At 41.2% G+C, this 17,347-nt stretch overlaps 1 protein-coding gene across 1 annotated transcript in view; it reads left to right on the top strand.

Annotated features, from left to right (window-relative positions):
- The first annotated feature begins 968 nt into the window (after positions 1-968).
- TRIM33 (tripartite motif containing 33) overlaps positions 969-17,347 on the top strand; it is a 144,901-nt gene continuing 128,522 nt past the window's right edge. The window contains exon 1 of the mRNA XM_012644588.1: positions 969-1,494. Within this exon, the coding sequence (XP_012500042.1) occupies positions 969-1,494 (526 nt within the window). The remainder of the gene's footprint in view (positions 1,495-17,347) is intronic.

Below are 17,347 nucleotides of genomic sequence, written 5' to 3'. Positions count from 1 at the left end.
ATATTGTTAGGACATTTGTCACCCAGCTCACGCTAGGAAACGTAAGTGGGACTCTCAGAAGGACAGGATATTGCTTAGATCGGTGCCTCCCCAAATGGACACACGTTAAAATCAGCTCAAGTGGCTTTTCAACATCCATCAGCCCTCTCCCCTACTTCCCAATTCAGGTCTAGGGTGTAGGTAGCTCTGGCATCTGTGCTTGAAGAACCCCCCAGTTGATTCTGATATGTAGCAATTTGAGAATCACCTTAGGAAACTAAAAATACTGTTAAAGAGTTTCTTCTTCACCCGGCCTTTCCAGCCTATTTCTGGTACCCAGCTCAAACAAAACAAAACAAAACAAAAACTCTACTTTGCTGCTCCCCCAAGCCACAGCGCACGAAGGCGGCCGAAGTTAACGCGCAGCACAGAAACCCAGGAGGCCCCGGCATCCGACCGCGCGGCAGGTGAAGCTTCCTCGGAGACGCGCTCGCCGCTGGGAACAGCGCCGCCGGGGAGACGCTTGCTCAGGCAGGAGCCGGCCCAGGCCTTCGACCCTTCCACTCTTTTCCGTCCTCTTTCCGCACCACCGCTGCATCAGAGTTTACAATCACCCGCAATCAAAGGCCGTCCACCATCAAGGGCCTCTGGTTTTAAAAGCTCCTTTCGAGCTAAATTGCCGCGGCACCGACGCGAGGAACCGGGCCCGTAGGCCGGTACTGGAAGCAGCGACGGCTCCGTGCCCGCGCACCGAGTTCCCGCCTCCCTCTGGAAGACGTCGGTGCGTACGTGCGCGCACCGCGCCCGCTCTCCTTCAAACGCTCGACGCGAGGGCGGGGGCGCCGTCTGCGCGCGCGCTCTCGTGGGTTCGTTCCCTTGCTCGCTCTCGGCGGCCGCTCTCGCTGCGGCTGCGGTTGGGGCTGGGGGCGGCGGCGGCGACGCGGGCGGCGGGCGGCGCGGGGCGGTCCGGCGGGTTCAAAGAGGAAAACATGGCGGAAAACAAAGGCGGCGGCGAGGCTGAGAGCAGCGGCGGGGGCAGCGGCAGCGCGCCGGTAACTGCCGGGGCCGCGGGGCCCGCGGCGCAGGAGGCGGAGCCGCCTCTCGCCGCGGTGCTGGTGGAGGAGGAGGAGGAGGAAGGCGGCAGGGCCGGCGCGGAGGGCGGCGCGGCCGGGCCCGACGACGGGGGGGTGGCCGCGGCCTCTTCGGGCTCGGCCCAGGCTGCCTCAGCCCCTGCGGCCTCAGTGGGCCCTGGAGTTCCTGGGGGGGCGTTATCGACGCCGGCCCCAGCTCCAGCCTCGGCTCCCGCTCCGGGTCCCTCGGCGGGGCCGCCTTCTGGACCGCCAGCCTCGCTCCTGGACACCTGCGCCGTGTGTCAGCAGAGCCTGCAGAGCCGGCGTGAGGCGGAGCCCAAGCTGCTGCCCTGTCTTCACTCCTTCTGCCTGCGCTGCCTGCCCGAGCCTGAGCGCCAGCTCAGCGTGCCCATCCCGGGGGGCAGCAACGGCGACATCCAACAAGGTGAGCCGGAGGTCCTGCCCGACGTCTGGGCCGCAGGGGATTTGTGGAGTCCAGAAGGATCTGGGGACCGAGTTGCTGGGGCTGCTCCGACCGGCGCGATCCTGAGGGTCTAGGGGTGAAAGACACGGCCCCCAGGACAGTTTCCAGCGAAGCTAGACTGCAAGAGACACGGGGAGGTTGAAGGGAGGGGTGCCGGCTGCGAGAGGCTGGGGGAGGGGACACTGGCTGCGAGGGAGGTTTGTGGTGTGCAGATACAGGCCGGGTGCTGGTTCTGGGGCTGGTGGACCCCGGACGGTGAGAGAAGACGGGGTGTGGGAAACCCGTTGTGAGAAGCGTTTTGGGTGGAAGGGACCAGCCAGGAGAGGTGTTGAGGGAGTAGGTAAGAGGTAAGGGCCGTGAGGATGGATTGCTCTGGAGGGAGGGGACTTGGCCTCTTCACAGTTAAGAGAAAGGACTACGGATTTAATGGAGGTGGATAACAGACGTTGGAAAGCTTGGGGCCACAAGAAGGCTCCTGGTAGAAAATAATTTTAAAACGACATTGGGAAGGAGGAGCTCAGGAAGTGAGAATAAGCGAGGGGCCTGCAGGGTTAGGGAACATCCTAAGGTTTGGGAATGAAGGAGGAATGAACTTCGGAGGAAATTGGGAGGTAGGGGGAGCTGGGCATGAATTTGTTTCAGTTTATTGTACGTTAATGAGCCCTTAGTGTTTGGGCACTGTGCTAGGGTTGAATAAAATACTCGGTGAGGATCTCATTCACAGTGCAACAGGGAAATATAACGTGCAGTAATGGAAGTCCTGGGGGAGGACAATGGTTGTGGCACGATGGAGGGAAGGTCAGGGGAACTTCACGGAAAAGAAATCCTTGAGCAGGTTCTTGAAGGGTGAATACCTCAGTGGGTTGGAGGGTATTCAGGACATAGGGCACTTTATACATCCCTGGAATTAAAGAACGTGTAAGGTGATTGGTGGAAATTAGAGTGGCTTGATGGGCTGAATAGGTGAGGGGCCCACAGTCCCTTTTCTGAAACCTTTGGGACCAGATGTGTTTTGGACTTCAGAACACTTTGGAATTTTTCTTTTTCCTAGAAAGGTCACTTAGGTAATATTTTAGCAGGGTCAGGGTTAATAGCTCTTTATCAAATACATTAATGTTTCTGCATCGAAACACATGAATATCACACTAATGGGATAAATGGACAATAAATAGCCTCCTGAAATTCAGAGGGGGTTTTGTTGCAAACTTATGAAAAAACTTAAAATTTCAAAGCTTTGGAATTTCAGAATTGCAGGTAAGTGATTGTAGATCTGTACTAACGGTTTTGGAATTATTCTGTAGAGTGTATTCTGTACAATGTGGACTAAAGGGCATTCTTTAAGGGCTTTTATATCAAGAGGATAAAAGGATCAGATCTGTGATCCAGAAGGATCACTTGGGGCACTTGAGGAATGAGGGAAGGTGCAAGGCTGGAGGCAGAGAGATCAGTGAGGAGAATCTTGGCAGTTATCTAGGTGAGAAATTTTTCAGTTGGAAGGGATAATGAAGAACTGATACCAGGTATCATAGAAGGAAGCATTTTGGCATGGTGGAATTTGGATGTCTGCTTTGCCACCTCCTACTTATGATTGGACAGATTAACTTTTCTTAGCCTCAGTTTTCTCATTTGTGAAACAGGCAAAAGTACGTAGCTCACAGGATTATTGAGAGAATGAAGTGAAGATAAAATACTCAATGTTACTGCCCTTGACTAGTCTTAAAAATATATATGTAATGTAAAGTGTACACGGCAGTTACTGAAGAAATGGCATCTAGTTTATCAGTAGTAACTAATTGTAAGTGGCGATGGGAATGGAGGTAGAGTGGGGCATTTAGATTGGTGTGATGGAGACAAATGTGTAAGCTGAATTCCAGGTTTCTTTTTTGGGGGATGACAATGCTATTAGTGCAAATAAAGAATTCAGGCGCAGAAGTAGGGGTAGAGGGAGGATGTAACGATTTCAGTTTGGGATGTTTTGGTTTGAAGTATTGGGATATACAGGTAAGAATGCTATGTTAAAGAATAAGGTTTTGGTTGATGGAGACACTAAGTGATAATGGATGTGTAGAGGATAACTGTTTTTGGCCCCATAAGCATAGTAAGACACTTGAGATTCAGTGTTCTTTTGGAGATACCTGTGTTAGGCGAGAGAGTTAGAGGCAAATTGCAAGATGCAAATTGTGATTCATGTGGCTGTGAGGGACTGAGGTTATGAAATTGGCTCTCTGAAATTTATGTGGAAGAGAGAATAATAACCTGTAAATTCCCTTTTCATTTCTTCATCCTTTGTTTTAGAACTAGGAGAAATAAATGGAAGGAACTAAATACTGTCAGTCTTAAGTAATGTTGCTTTCTAACCAGTATATACAGACAGTATATATAGGACAAATTGAGTCTGGAATCCACCATGTTTTTAAGGTAGAGAGTCTAAAAAATAGTTTGTCAGTATTAGTTCCTATATGTACGCTTTGCTTTGCTTTTTAAAAAAGAGAACAAGCTATGTTGGAGAGAACACTGGATTTGGAATCAGGGAACATAGTTCTGCCTACTTAACTCTAAAGGAGGTTCATACTGTTTTAGTATTTCAGTTTCTCTCTAAAATGTAGCTAGTAGTCTTTCACTTAGATCTCACTAAGTCAAATTAAACAGGCTGAGTGCAGTGGCTCACGCCTCTGCACTTTGGGAGGCCGAGGCGGGAGGATAGCTTGAGGCCAGGAATTTGAGACCAGCCTGGGCAACACAGCAAGACCCCTGTCTCTCCAAAATATAAAAAAATTAGCTGGGCCTAGTGTCATCCGCCTGTAGTCCCAGGTACTCAGGAGGTTGAAGTGGATCACTTGAGCCCATGAGTTGGAGGTTACAGTGAGCTATGGTTGCACTACTGCACTCCAGCCTGTGCCACAGAGCGAGACCCTGTCTCAAAAAACAAAAAAAAAAAACAAAAAAAAATAATAATGTGAAAATGCTTTATAACTGAAATACTTCAAAAATGCAAGGTATTGAACAACCTCAGATGTCATCTTCTCTTGTCTGGAGAACTGTAGCTGGTGTTTTTAATCCACCTTCTTTCTCAAGTGGTTTTGAAATGATGAGTATAGTGCCCTTCCTTCTAACTGGCCTTCTTTCTGATTCTCTTAATATACTCACACACTTCGGCTGTTCCCTGTATGTTGATGGTTCTCGGAGTGTGGTTCCTGGACCTGCAGCATCAGCATCATCCATGACCTTGTTAGAATTATAAATTCTTGGGCCCCACTCCAGACCTCTGACAGCAGTCTGTTTTAACAAGTCCTCCAGGTGATTCTGATGCACACTTAAGTTTGAGAACCACTGATCTTGAATGAAGGGCTCCTTACTTCAAATGTTGTCTCCTCAGAAAGACTTCATTTGGTTACTCATTTTAAAGTAGTCCTCCAGGTCCCTCTCTGACATACCATTTTTTCCTTCACAGCCAAGCTAAAATCCAAAATGTTTATTTTTGTTTACTTGCTTGTCTCTCATTTTGCACTAGAATATTGTATTATAGAATGAATGTTTAATAAATAGCTTTTGAATGAAGAAGAATCACCAGGAGAGCTTACTAAACTGTTAATTTGGGAGCTTTTTCAGAGACTGGTTCAGTTGATTTGGGGATAACTCCATGTATCTGCATTTTTAACAGGTACCTCGTGTGATTCCGATGCAGGTGGTACCTGCATCAGAGAAACATGGACTTAAATGGAGGAAGTGTGATCTCTTTACTTGGAGTATTTGGAAAATCAAAATAGATAAACTAGTTAATATTTGTTGAATTTCAATAGTGAGTTTTTTAAAGTGTTTTTGTAAATTTTTTGGTGCTTTTTCAGGTTTGAGACAGAAAAGCTGTCAGTAGCCAGTGTATATAAATGTATAATGTATTAGTAAAAATACGAATTTATATTGATGCATCTGAATGAACTCTCAAATGAGACTTCTGTAGTTGGGCATATCTAAGACAGCACAGTGATGTGGCTGAAGAACTGGATTGGTATAAGTTGCATTGGGTTCTGTTGTTAATTAGCTGTGTAACCCTTGGGCAAGGCACCTAGGCAGCCTCGCTGGGTCTTCTGCAATATGAAGAGGCTGAGTTCCTGTACAGTTAAATTCTATGATTCTGTTGTCTTTTATGCCAACTTTCTGCATCTTCATAAGTTTAATATTATAGTTTGTGGGAGTGATGGAAGAATCAACATGGAAAAATCATTTATTTCTGAATTCTTCAACTTACTGTGAAAAGTCTGAGATGGCAACAATCATATGGTAAGTGGGAGGGAAGACCTCTGAGTGTGAAGAGCACCTCCTCGTAGTGTTTTTGTCTGCCTATCACAGACCATGCCGAGCCACTCTGGGGAGTCTTCTGTTTGAGCCCTTGGAAGTTCTTGTCCCAGGAGTACATACATGTACTGTATGGCAGCTCTAGCCTCTGTGTGACTTGTTGGGGACTCTGTAGGTCCTACTTTCTCTGCCCTATTTGACAGAAACAAGCTTGAGTTTTTTGTAGTGCCATACCAGCAACCAGTCATTAAAGATATGTCAAAGAAAACTGAAACACTTTATTTTTAAAAATTTCTTTTCCTTGAGGACCCAGGGGAGGGCAAGGCACTGCTGGCTGAGATACTTTTTAACAACTTCTAGCATTGTGGTCAGACTACCTGAATTCATTTTTGAGCTCTACCATTTACTACTTGAATGACCATGGATAAGTCACTTAACGTCCATAAATTGGGAGTAATAATTATGTCTACTCCATAGTGTTATTATGAGAATTGGATGAGTTAATACATTGCAAAATAATACTTATTGGGAGCTTACATGAGAAGGCTCCAATAAATTGCAGTATTATTATATTCAGTCATCTTCTAGTTGTTCTTCATTCTTTGTAACTACCTCTATCTCATAGTAAATGGGAAGAAGAGGCAGGGGGTAAATTGTTGGCAGTATTCTAGGCTTTTCTGACATGTACTGTTGTGTACAGCATGCCTGATAAGTCATTTAAGTTCCCAAACTCTACAGCTACCTAGAACTTGTAAAAACTTGTAAACTAGTGTCCTAAATTCTAGGTCTTTATAATTAATGTCTAGTATCTTTACATCAAAAATTCTAGTTAGGGGAATATTTAGGGGAATTTAATTTCCTCATATATACTCCTTGGTGGACCCTAAGTGTGAGTATGTTAAAACAGTGATTTTCAAAGTGTAGTCCACAGAATGGTGGTAGGGGTGATGGCGGTGGTGTCTTTGTCCCTGAGACCCTTTCAGGAATTCACAAGGTTAAAACTGTTTTCATAATTCCACTTATTTGTTATTTGCCTTATTCACTGTGCTGACATTTGTATTATGGCGCAAAAGCAATGATGGGTAACACTGCTGGCATCTTTGCATGAATTAAGATAGTGGCTCCAGGCCATACTAAAAGTCATTGTATCTTTATCACCATACACTTAGAGTAAAAACAAAAATAAAACCCAAAAAACTGTGCCAGTTTGACTTAATGTCCTTGATGAAGCAGTAAAACTTATTTTGATCATTGATGTTCTGTGTGATGAAATGGGAAATGTACATAGAGGGCTTCTGCTGTAGACTGAAGTGCAAGAAGAAAAGTACTTGGGTAATTTGGGTTCCAAGCTGAATTGGCTGCTTTTTTTCATGGAAAAGAATTATTACTTGAAATAATGATTGACTCTGGTTTTTAGGTATGGGTTTTCAGCAGCCATTTTCTCAAAAAATGAATGAATTGAGTCTGTCACTTGCAGGAGAACAACTGACATTTTATGTTGCCAGTGATAAAAATTGAGCTTTTAAATGAAAATTAGAATTTTGGAAAACTTGTATTTGCTGCCATGAGCTTGACAGTTTCTCAATATTTAAAGGCTTTTCTGATGAGATCGTTAATGATATTAATGAATGTGGGGGTTTTTGATATTGTATAATGAAATGTCAGCATTTGAAATATCTGCATAGCTTATTGAACCAATATTTTCTAAATGACCAATGCATGCTATTATAAAATCATGCATAGGAAAAACACTCAAAGTGCAAAATAGACCAATAATAAATAGATTTTAATAGAGTAGTAAAATTTCATTGATGAGATTTGAGATTCCACATTGCAACTGATGTTTAAGACATATACTTTTTAAGTTTTTGTGTTGTATTAAAGAAAAATATGCACACAATGATCTAAAAAGGCTGTTAAAATGTATTCTTCCTTGGCCGGGCGCAGTGGCTCACACCTGTAATCCTAGCACTCTGGGAGGCCGAAGTGGGAGGATTGCTTGAGCCCAGGAGTTTGAGGTTGCTGTGAGCTAGGCTGACGCCATGGCACTCACTCTAGCCTGGGCAACAAAGCAAGACTCTGTCTCAAAAAAAAGAAAAAAAATAAAATATACTCTTTCCTTTTCTTAGATACATAGCTGTATGAGGCCAGATTTTCTTTATATTCTTCAAAGAAACAGCATATCAAAACAGATCAAATGCAGAAGTATATATCCAGCCGTCTTCTATGAAGCCAGACATCAAAGGGATTTTTAAAATATAGCATAATGCCATTCTTTACTAAATTTTTTTGTTTTGGAAAATGTAGTTATTTCTGGTAGAATGTTATTTAAACATGTAGTGAGTTTATTATTTTTAAATGAATTAATAGTCATCTCAGTTATTTTTAATGCTGTGCATATTGATGGTAATAATCTATCTAAAGAAAAACTCTTTGTGTTCCTCAGTAATTAAGATGGTAAGAGAAGTCCTGAGACTAAAAAGTTTGAGACCTGCTCCCTTGAACAGTAAGAAGACAATAATGTAGAGTCACTGGGTTAGTGGGAAGAATGTCAAACTGTAGAAAGAACAGTAGGATGTGGTAGATTTATACATTTATAGTCCTTCATTTTGGAGTACCTATAACAGTTCATAAAGAGCTTGCCCCCAATAAAATGTAAAAATGAAGAAAGTACTTACTAACAGAAATTCAGCTTTCATAAATAGCTCACTGTAGATCTCTTAATTTTTTTCATGTTTATGACAGTTTGAGTTCCACCACTGTCTTTACTGAGGCCAGCTTCAGAGATTGGGCTCGGGGTGATGGATAAATTAACCTGTGTTTCTTCTGTGGCCACAAACTGTACTTGTACCCCTAGCCAGTGGACCCAAGGGGAACTGGGAAAAAGAATAAGGATGAATAGACAAATACACCATTTTTAGAAAAATATTTAAAGCCTGTGCCCCAGTAATGCATAAATGACATGCACTATATGGCACTAATGAACAATACTTTTGAATGCTTATTATATGTGATTTCTATGAATTAGTTGTCCATATGTTTTCTGTTTTTCTTTAGATTGCATCTTTTGTTTTGATTTGCAAGAATTCTTGATAAATTCTATACACTGATCCTTTTTTGGTTATGTAAGTTGAAGATTTAAGCTGAGCCTGTAGCTTGATGTGGTAGCCAGCCTCTAAGATGGCCCCTTGTTCCTTGTCTCCTGGTATTCATACCCTTCAGTGGTTTTTGTCCACAATTCTTAGGGCTAGTCTCTGTGACCAAGAGAATACAACAGAATTAACAGTGACTTACGAAGCCAGGTCATTGAAGAAAGACACAGATTTTTCCTTGCTCTTTGCATCCCTTATTCTATGTGAAAAACAGCTGCCATTCTGTGAAGGCACTCTAGCAGTTCTTAAAAGAGGCCCATGTGGAGAAGAACTGAGATCTTCTGCCAACATCCAGCATCAACTTGCCAGCCGTGTGAATGAACCGCTTTGGAGGTGGATCCTCCAGCTTGGTCAAGCTTTCAAATGATTGCAGTCCTGGCTAACATCTGACTGCCTCATTAGAGGCACTGAGCCATAACTGCCTTCTGAGTCCCTCCCAAATTCTTGTCTCAAGGAAGCTGTGAAAAATAATTATTGTTGTTTTAAGTCATTAAGTTTTGGAGTAATTTGTTACACAGCAATAGATAACTAATACACCTGACTTTTTAGAGAGCTGTCTTTTAATGTTAAGAATTTTAAATTTTAAATCTGTTTTTCTTTTTGTTGTTACTATAGCTTTATAATAAGCAATAAGCTTTGTCATTAAGTTAATTTCACTGCCCTCCACATATATCTTGCTCATTTTCAAGATTATCTTTTTTTTTTTTATTTTTCCCCTAAGACAGAGTCTTGCTCGGTCACCTGGGCTAGAGTGCTGTGGCAGCAGCCTAGCTCACAGCAACCTCAAACTCCTGGGCTCACATGATCTTCCTGCCTCAGCCTCCTGAGTAGTTGGGGCTACAGTTGCACACCACCACGCCTGGCTAATTTTTCCTGTTTTTAGTAGAGACTGTGTCTCATTCTTGCTCAGGCTGGTCCCAAATTCCTGACCTCCCAGCTTGGCCTCTCAGAGTGCTAGGATTACAGGTGTGAGCCACTGTGCGTGGCCATTTGTAAGGTTATCTTGACTGATATTTTTTTTAGGGGCAGGGTCTTACTGTGTTGTCCAGGCTGGTCTCAAACTCCTGGGAGCAAGCAGTTCTCCCTCAGCTTCCTGAGTAGCTGGGATTACAGTGGTGTACCCAGCCCTCCACTGATCTTGAACTTTTGCTTTTCTTTACATTTTAGAATTGTCTTGTGAAAGTTTGTTTAAAAAACTTGTTAAGCAGGGTGTGGTGGTATGTGCCTGTAGTACCAGCTACTCAGGAGGCTGAAATGGGAGGATCACTTGAGCCCAAGAGTTGGAGGCTGCAGTGTGCAATGATCTTGCCTGTGAGTAGCCGCTGCACTCCAGCCTGGACAACATAGCAACACCCTATCTCTTTAAAAAAAAAAAAAAAAAAAAAACTGTCAGTGTTCTTATTGGAATTGCTTTGAATATATAGATTATTTTGGGAGAAAATATCTTTATAGTATGGTGTCTACCTATTTATAAACATGGTAGCCCTCTGCATTTGCTTAAATCTTCCATGAATCTTCTGTGCTTTTGAATAGTAATTTATCTTTTTGTTCTATAAAGGTCTTAACACATCTTTTATGAGCTATTAAAAAAAATTATATTTTTATTTTTTTTTTTGGAGACAGAGTCTGGTTCTGTTGCCCTGGCTAGAGTGCTGTGGCGTCAGCCTAGCTCACAGCAAACTCAAACTCCTGACCTTGAGCGATCCACCCACCTTGGCCTCCCAGAGTGCTAGGATTACAGGTGTGAGCCACCACGCCCGGCCTATATTTTCATTTTTAATATAAATGGTTTCTCAGATTATGTTTGTTTTACTTTTTGTTTGTTTGTTTTAAGAGATTGAGGTCTCACTCTGTTGCCTAGGCTGGAGTGCAGGGGCACGATCATAGCTAATTCTAACTTGGAACTCCTGGGCTCAAGCAAGCCTCCTATCTCAGCCTCCCAAGTAGCTAGAACTATAGGTGCATGCCACCACACCTGGATGATTTTTTTTTTTTTTTTTTTTTTTTGTGGAGACAAAGTCTCACTATGTTTTCCAGGCTGGTCTCAAACTCCTGGCCTCAAGTGATCCTTATACCTCGCCTTCCCAAAGTGCTAGGTGTTTACAGGCATGAGCCACTGTGCCTGGCCTACTTTATTTTGATCTTTTTATTTTTTAAATGTCTCAAGTGTACTGATTTCATATTTCTTTTTTTTTTTTTTTGAGACAGAGTCTCACTGTGTTGCCCGGGCTAGAGTGCCATGGCGTCATCCTAGCTCACAGCAACCTCAAACTCCTGGGCTGAAGTGATCCTCCTGCCTCAGCCTCCCGAGTAGCTGGGACTACAGACATGCACCACGATGCCCGGCTAATTTTTTCTATATATTTTTAGTTGTCCAATTAATTTCTTTCTAATTTTAATAGAGATGGGGTCTCGCTCTTGCTCAGGCTGGTCTCAAACTCCTGAGCTCAAACAATCTGCCTGCCTTGGCCTCCCAAAGAGCTAGGATTACAGGCATGAGCCACCTCGCCCGGCCAAAATTTTTTTTTTTTGTAGAGACAGGATCTCACTGTGTTGCCCAGGCTAGTCTTGAACTCTTGGCCTCAAGCGATCCTCCTGCTTCTGCCTCCCAAAGTGCTGGGATTATAGGCACGAGCCACTGCACCCAGCCAGCCTGCATTTCTCAATTGCCTTCAGCTCAAAACAATGTTTTGCTAAAGTGGCTTATTTTGGGGTGGCATATTCTGATCCCCTTCACTCCCAAAGGTGACAGTGGCACTGCTTGGCCTCCAGTCCCTGTGCCAGGTCTAAGGCACATCCCCATAGAGAGCCACCTATGATTTCATATTTCTATTTGATAATTTCATTATGTGAAGTTCTTGCTGTCTTACTACTACTTGATTCTGCCTGCTCGTTTATAGTAGGCCCTCTTGTGTTTCATAATTTTGGATTGTGAGCATATTCACCAGGGCTTTATCTCTATGAAATCTGCTAGACCTGGTTTTAGGGAACTAGCCTCCAAGGAGTATTTTGCATTTGTTTTTGTCGGATGCCACGAACACAAGAATTACTGAAGCTGATTTTTAGTTTGATGTTTCTTAAAACTGGCAGATGTAGAGTTTTTATATAGGCTGGCTTGTATTTAGAAATGCTCAGGAGAAAAGTTTTTTCTTTACCCTGAACCCAGCCAGTGACAGATACATTTCTTCCTTTCCATGCTGTTGGTCAGATTTATTTTTTAAAACATTTTACTATTATTTGCTTATGTACTCTTCTGAGGGTCTAATCTCACAAGTCAGTTTTATGAAGAGGGTCTTGATTCTAATTACACAAACCCTAGGCTCCCGTGTCTTTCCCATTGTTTACTTCCTTGTTTGTACATCCTGAAGAAGAATCATTGAGAGTATAATTTCTGAGCCTTTGCAGTTTTGAAGTTCTTTTTATACTGCTACTGAAATGATAGCTTGACTAGATATGAAATTCTATGTTAAAAATCTTTTTTCCCCAGAACTTTGAAGGCATCTTTTTTAGTCTTAAAGAAATCAGTGTTGCCAATACTGATCTGATTTTGCTCCTTTGTACAACCCCGGTTGGGTTTCTTTTGTTTGATTTACCTCTTCCGGGAGCCTTTTAATTGCTTTAAATCTTAGATTTTTTTTACCTCTTTATCCTTTTTTTTTTTTTTTGAGACAGAGTCTCACTGTGTTGCCTGAGCTAGAGTGCCGTGGCGTTATCTTAGCTCACAGCAACCTCAAACTCCTGGGCTCAAGCGATCCTCCTGCCTCAGCCTCCTGAGTAGCTGGGACTACAGGCATGCGCCACCATGCCTGGCTAGTTTTTTCTATGTATTTTTAGTTGTCCAATTAATTTCTTTCTATTTTTAGTAGAGACGGGGTCTCGCTCTTGCTCAGGCTGGTTTCGAACTCCTGAGCTCAAACAATCCGCCTGCCTCGGCCTCCCAGAGAGCTAGGATTACAGGCGTGAGCCACCGTGCCTGGCCTAAGAATAATTTTTACACTTTTAAATGTTGAAAAAAATCAAAGGAATGTTTTGTGACATGTAAAAATTATATGACATTTAAATATGTGTTCAAAAATAAAATTTTATTGGAATACAACCATGCCCATTCATTTATGTATTGTCTGTGACTGCTTTCATGCTATAACGCAAAATAGAGTAGTTGTGACAAAGACTGTGTAATACTCTCATTGGTTTGCACTGCTTTTTGTGCACTACAAATTGCAGTGATGCAGCTGTAACTTGATAGGCATATCTATGGCTGTAGCACAACATTTTAAAAAATGACCAGTGCATATCTATCATTTCAAACAAAAGAGAGAGTGGATTTCAAATGTCATGTTTTGAAGGCACAGTGGAGTGTATTATTTTGTTTTGAATTAGACAGCGAAGCATGGCGTTTATTATGTACTTACATTATAGCTATGCTAAAAGAGTACAACATGGCAGAGCAGACTAAGCACTGATTACATAATTCCCAACTCACAAGAAAGCAAAAATCCAAGAAATAGAAAAATTTAAAATGGAATATCTAATCAGCAGAATTTCTTAAAAATAAAAATGAGGTTATAACCAAGATAAATTTCTGAGTGGCTCATTCATTAGGCAGCAAGGAAGGCCCTCTACCTATGATGACTTATTTAAATCCTTCCCAATTAAGCAAATTCTTATCTTCCAAGCATTCCTTTCTTCTCATTAGTAGACCTATATTACAAAAAATTTACTAAGTTATTGTATTTTCAATTTTGTGGATAAAAATTGTGGAAATTTGTTTTCATTTGTTATGCAACTACCTATGTAATATCCTTGATATTCATTGTCTCTTTGCCTACAAAGCCTAATTCTGATGCCATGTCCCATGTTTGGAGTTGGTGGGACATAATTGGGCATTGGTTGTGAGTCAGGTTTCAAATAATGTGTGTATGGTCTGACCTGTTGTCCTCAATGGATTTGGAAAAATGAGAATTTTTCAGATGACTTTTTTTTTCTTCTTTTGAAGATATGGGATTTTGCTATGTTGCCCAGGTGGTCTTGAACTCCTAGATTCAAGCGATCCTCCCACCTCAGCTTCTTGAGTAACTGGAACTACAGGCATGCACCCTGCCCAGATTTCTACTTCTAACATCACAACTGCCAGAATGAGAGTTTTGGACTACTGCGGCCTGTCATCCATTTGTGGTTTATTAATAGAATGCTCATGTTCAAATTATACAGCACATTTCATTTCCCATCACTGGGGGATAGCTTAAAAACCAAACCTCACGTAGTAAATACTTAAGGAAAAAACTAATGTCAGTCAGAAGATCCCCATCAGTTTTTCATCTGTAATAGAGCAGATAGGAGGATAGGGTATTTAGAATCATTTTACTGTATTACTGTGCTTGTGAGTCTGAAGTATTGAAAGTAATAAGAGCACTGCATTTCAACTGTCGTATATTTTCTGCTATGTGTTGCATCACCTTCATGTGTTATGAGGTAAGGTATACAAAAGGGATATATATAATGAACCTTGGGCCCATCGAATCTTACTGAAGAGATAAGACATTAGAAAATAATAAGACATTTAATAATAATTAACTAGTGTTCATTGAAATATGGTTCAGAAGTAGGGAATAGTAATGACTGAAATTCACTGCTTCTGTTCTTAATGTTGGTTTGGAGGTGATGATCCCCTTTCTCATGTGTATGATAGCTTTTGGTCCTTATGCTTTTGGCTGTAGTTTAGGTGGTTTTTTTTTTTTAACTGTATGTTTAATATATCTGTAGGAATAGAAAGGAATGCAACAAGGATTAGAATTTTATAATATACATTAGACATTTATGTAAAAGTCGTTTCATTTTTCAAAGAGGTTTCCCCTGTTTTCCTGTCTTTTCTATGTTCTCAGAGCAATAAATAGTAATTATACTACTTTCACAGACAAGCTGCTCCATTGTGTTAGACAGTAATTATCTTTATGTTTCACATCATCATCATCTCCAAAAACTCTACCCTTCATTTCATGGCACTGTCTCAGTAAACTGTTCCACAGTAAAATTGTACTTCACTCAAATTTGAAGAGCCCAAAGAAATGAGAGCAAACAGCAGTCAGATTCATATGAATGAAAGACCAAAGGTTTTTAAGTACTGGTTTAGTGACTGTCTGCTAGTGCAAACCTATTTATTCATATTATTAAAACAGCAATAATAGAAATGGAAGCTACATTAATGAAAAAATAACTAACTAATGAGGTCATTAAATATAACTAACTACATTTTAAATACAGATATCACGTATTTCTTGATTAGTATCAGGTAAATACCTAAACTATCCTGAATTCTATTCTCAGTGAGAAAGATCAGAGACAGGTACAAAGACTTCATATTATCAGATCCATTTTTAAAACAATGAGATCCTTTGGGAAAATCGCTTTAGTCTCTTCTTGTCGGAGATTTCTGTTGGTCTTCTTGTTAGTAGTCCATTTATGTCTCCACCCTTACGGTCTACTTTGCTTATATTTTTATCATTGGATTCCTGTATAGCTTTTCTAGGCAATATGTGACTAATAAAAGGGGAAATTAGAGGGTATATGTATGGCTCCAGGAATTTTTTGTAGACCCAGCGCAGAATTAGAATGATGGTACAGGCATGCACACCATTGTCCCAGGCCTGAGCTCCTGAATGTGAGAGTGAACCGGGGCGACTCTGAAGAGTGCAGCGGGTACAGGTGGGCCATGAGAAGGGCGGAGAGATGCAGAGCAGGGCAGAGAGGAGAGCCCTGCTGTAGGCTAGGGCTCCGTGAGTGTGGTGGGGTTGCAGCCTGCTAAGCAACTGGAGGGCGCAAGGCGTGCAGCAGGAGTGTGGAGGCCAGAGCCCACCGCCAGCCAGAACCTTGGCCCACCTAGGCTGTTCTTAACATCTATGCAGTTTTCTTTTTCTGTTTTCCTTTCTCAATTTATGTTGTATACTTTCACGGGAGATTATCTGAGTTAATAATTGCTGAAAAGAATTAGCTATGGATAAGTTTATTTGAATCTGTTTAGACTTCCTGTTCCTTGTCTGTAAAATAACATCAATTCCAAGTTAAAACTTTTTCTTGTTATTTTGTTTATAAAAGTCCTCTTGGGTAATGTTATCCTCATTTCTTTTTAAAACAAAGAGAGTGGTAAAATTATACCTAAATGTGGATCTTCCATATGGAGATAATAGCGCAGGTTTGGATGCCTTTAGGAACCAGGCAGGTAACTCTAGTCCAAGACATTGGAAATAATGAAGCTTGCCCAGTCTAAAGGCATTAAAATTAGAATTCAAAAAATACTCTATTCTGGCTAAATAATGCCAATTAGGCTGCCAGTTTTCTACCTTTGTCCTGACTCTGTAGAATCTGATTAATCACTTTCATTTGAGTTGGATGTAATTAATTTATAATTAGTTTGATTGCATAATTTTAAAGGTTAGATTTAAGTTCTTAAGTAAATTTTTCCCTTTAGAGTGTTTCAGTAAGCTATATTGTAATGGGTCAATAAAAAGTAAGCATCGTTACAATAATCAGCATCGTTTTTATAGTACTATCTAGTTGGAAAGACAAGAAGCAAATGCAAAAAAACTTTCAAATTATACGTGAATTGTGTAGTCAGGTTTGGTAAGATGATTGGAATGTTGCATAGGTGGTGCTTAGGTCTCAAAGCAAGTTCACAAAAGGCTTTTCAACCTATGACTTAGGTTCCTTCAGAATTTTACTAATTCTGTACCAAACCATTTTGGTAGGTGTATAGTGGTATAGCATTATGGTTTAATTTGCATTTCCTTGATAACCAGTAAAGTTCAGTATTTATTTGTATGGTTATTGGCCTTGGATATTGTTTTTTGTGATGTGCCTTTTCAGATTGTGCCCACATTGTTCTGCCTTTTTTTCAGTGCTTTTGTAGGATTCTTTATAAATTCTAATTATGAGTCCTTTGTCAGATATATATACTACTCTGTGGCTTGCCTAGTAATTGTATTTTAAAATGTTAAATTTATTTTAGCTTTTTACTAAGTGGTACTTTCACATTGGCTCAAAAGTTAAATAAGTATACAAAGCTGTATATGCCTGTCCTCATCCAATTCCTATCTCCCCTTCCTATGTCCCTAACACATAACATGTTAACAGTTTATTTGTCCTTCTAGTACATCCAAGTGATATTGGACAATGGTGCCAAATCCATTTAGTGGCAGAAGGATTAGTTTCTTCAAAAAATGGTTGGGACAACCAGATTTCTGTATGCAAAAGAATGAAGTTGTATCCCTACCTCATGCCACATGCAAATATTACTAACTCAAAATGTATCACTAACCTAAATGTAAAAGCTAAAACCATAAAATTTAGAAGAAAACATAGGAGTAAATCTTTTT

Source organism: Propithecus coquereli, unplaced genomic scaffold, assembly GCF_000956105.1.
Source record: "Propithecus coquereli isolate 6110/MARCELLA unplaced genomic scaffold, Pcoq_1.0 Scaffold215, whole genome shotgun sequence".
Taxonomy (NCBI): domain Eukaryota; kingdom Metazoa; phylum Chordata; class Mammalia; order Primates; family Indriidae; genus Propithecus; species Propithecus coquereli.
This window is presented reverse-complemented; position numbering and strand designations above follow the sequence as displayed.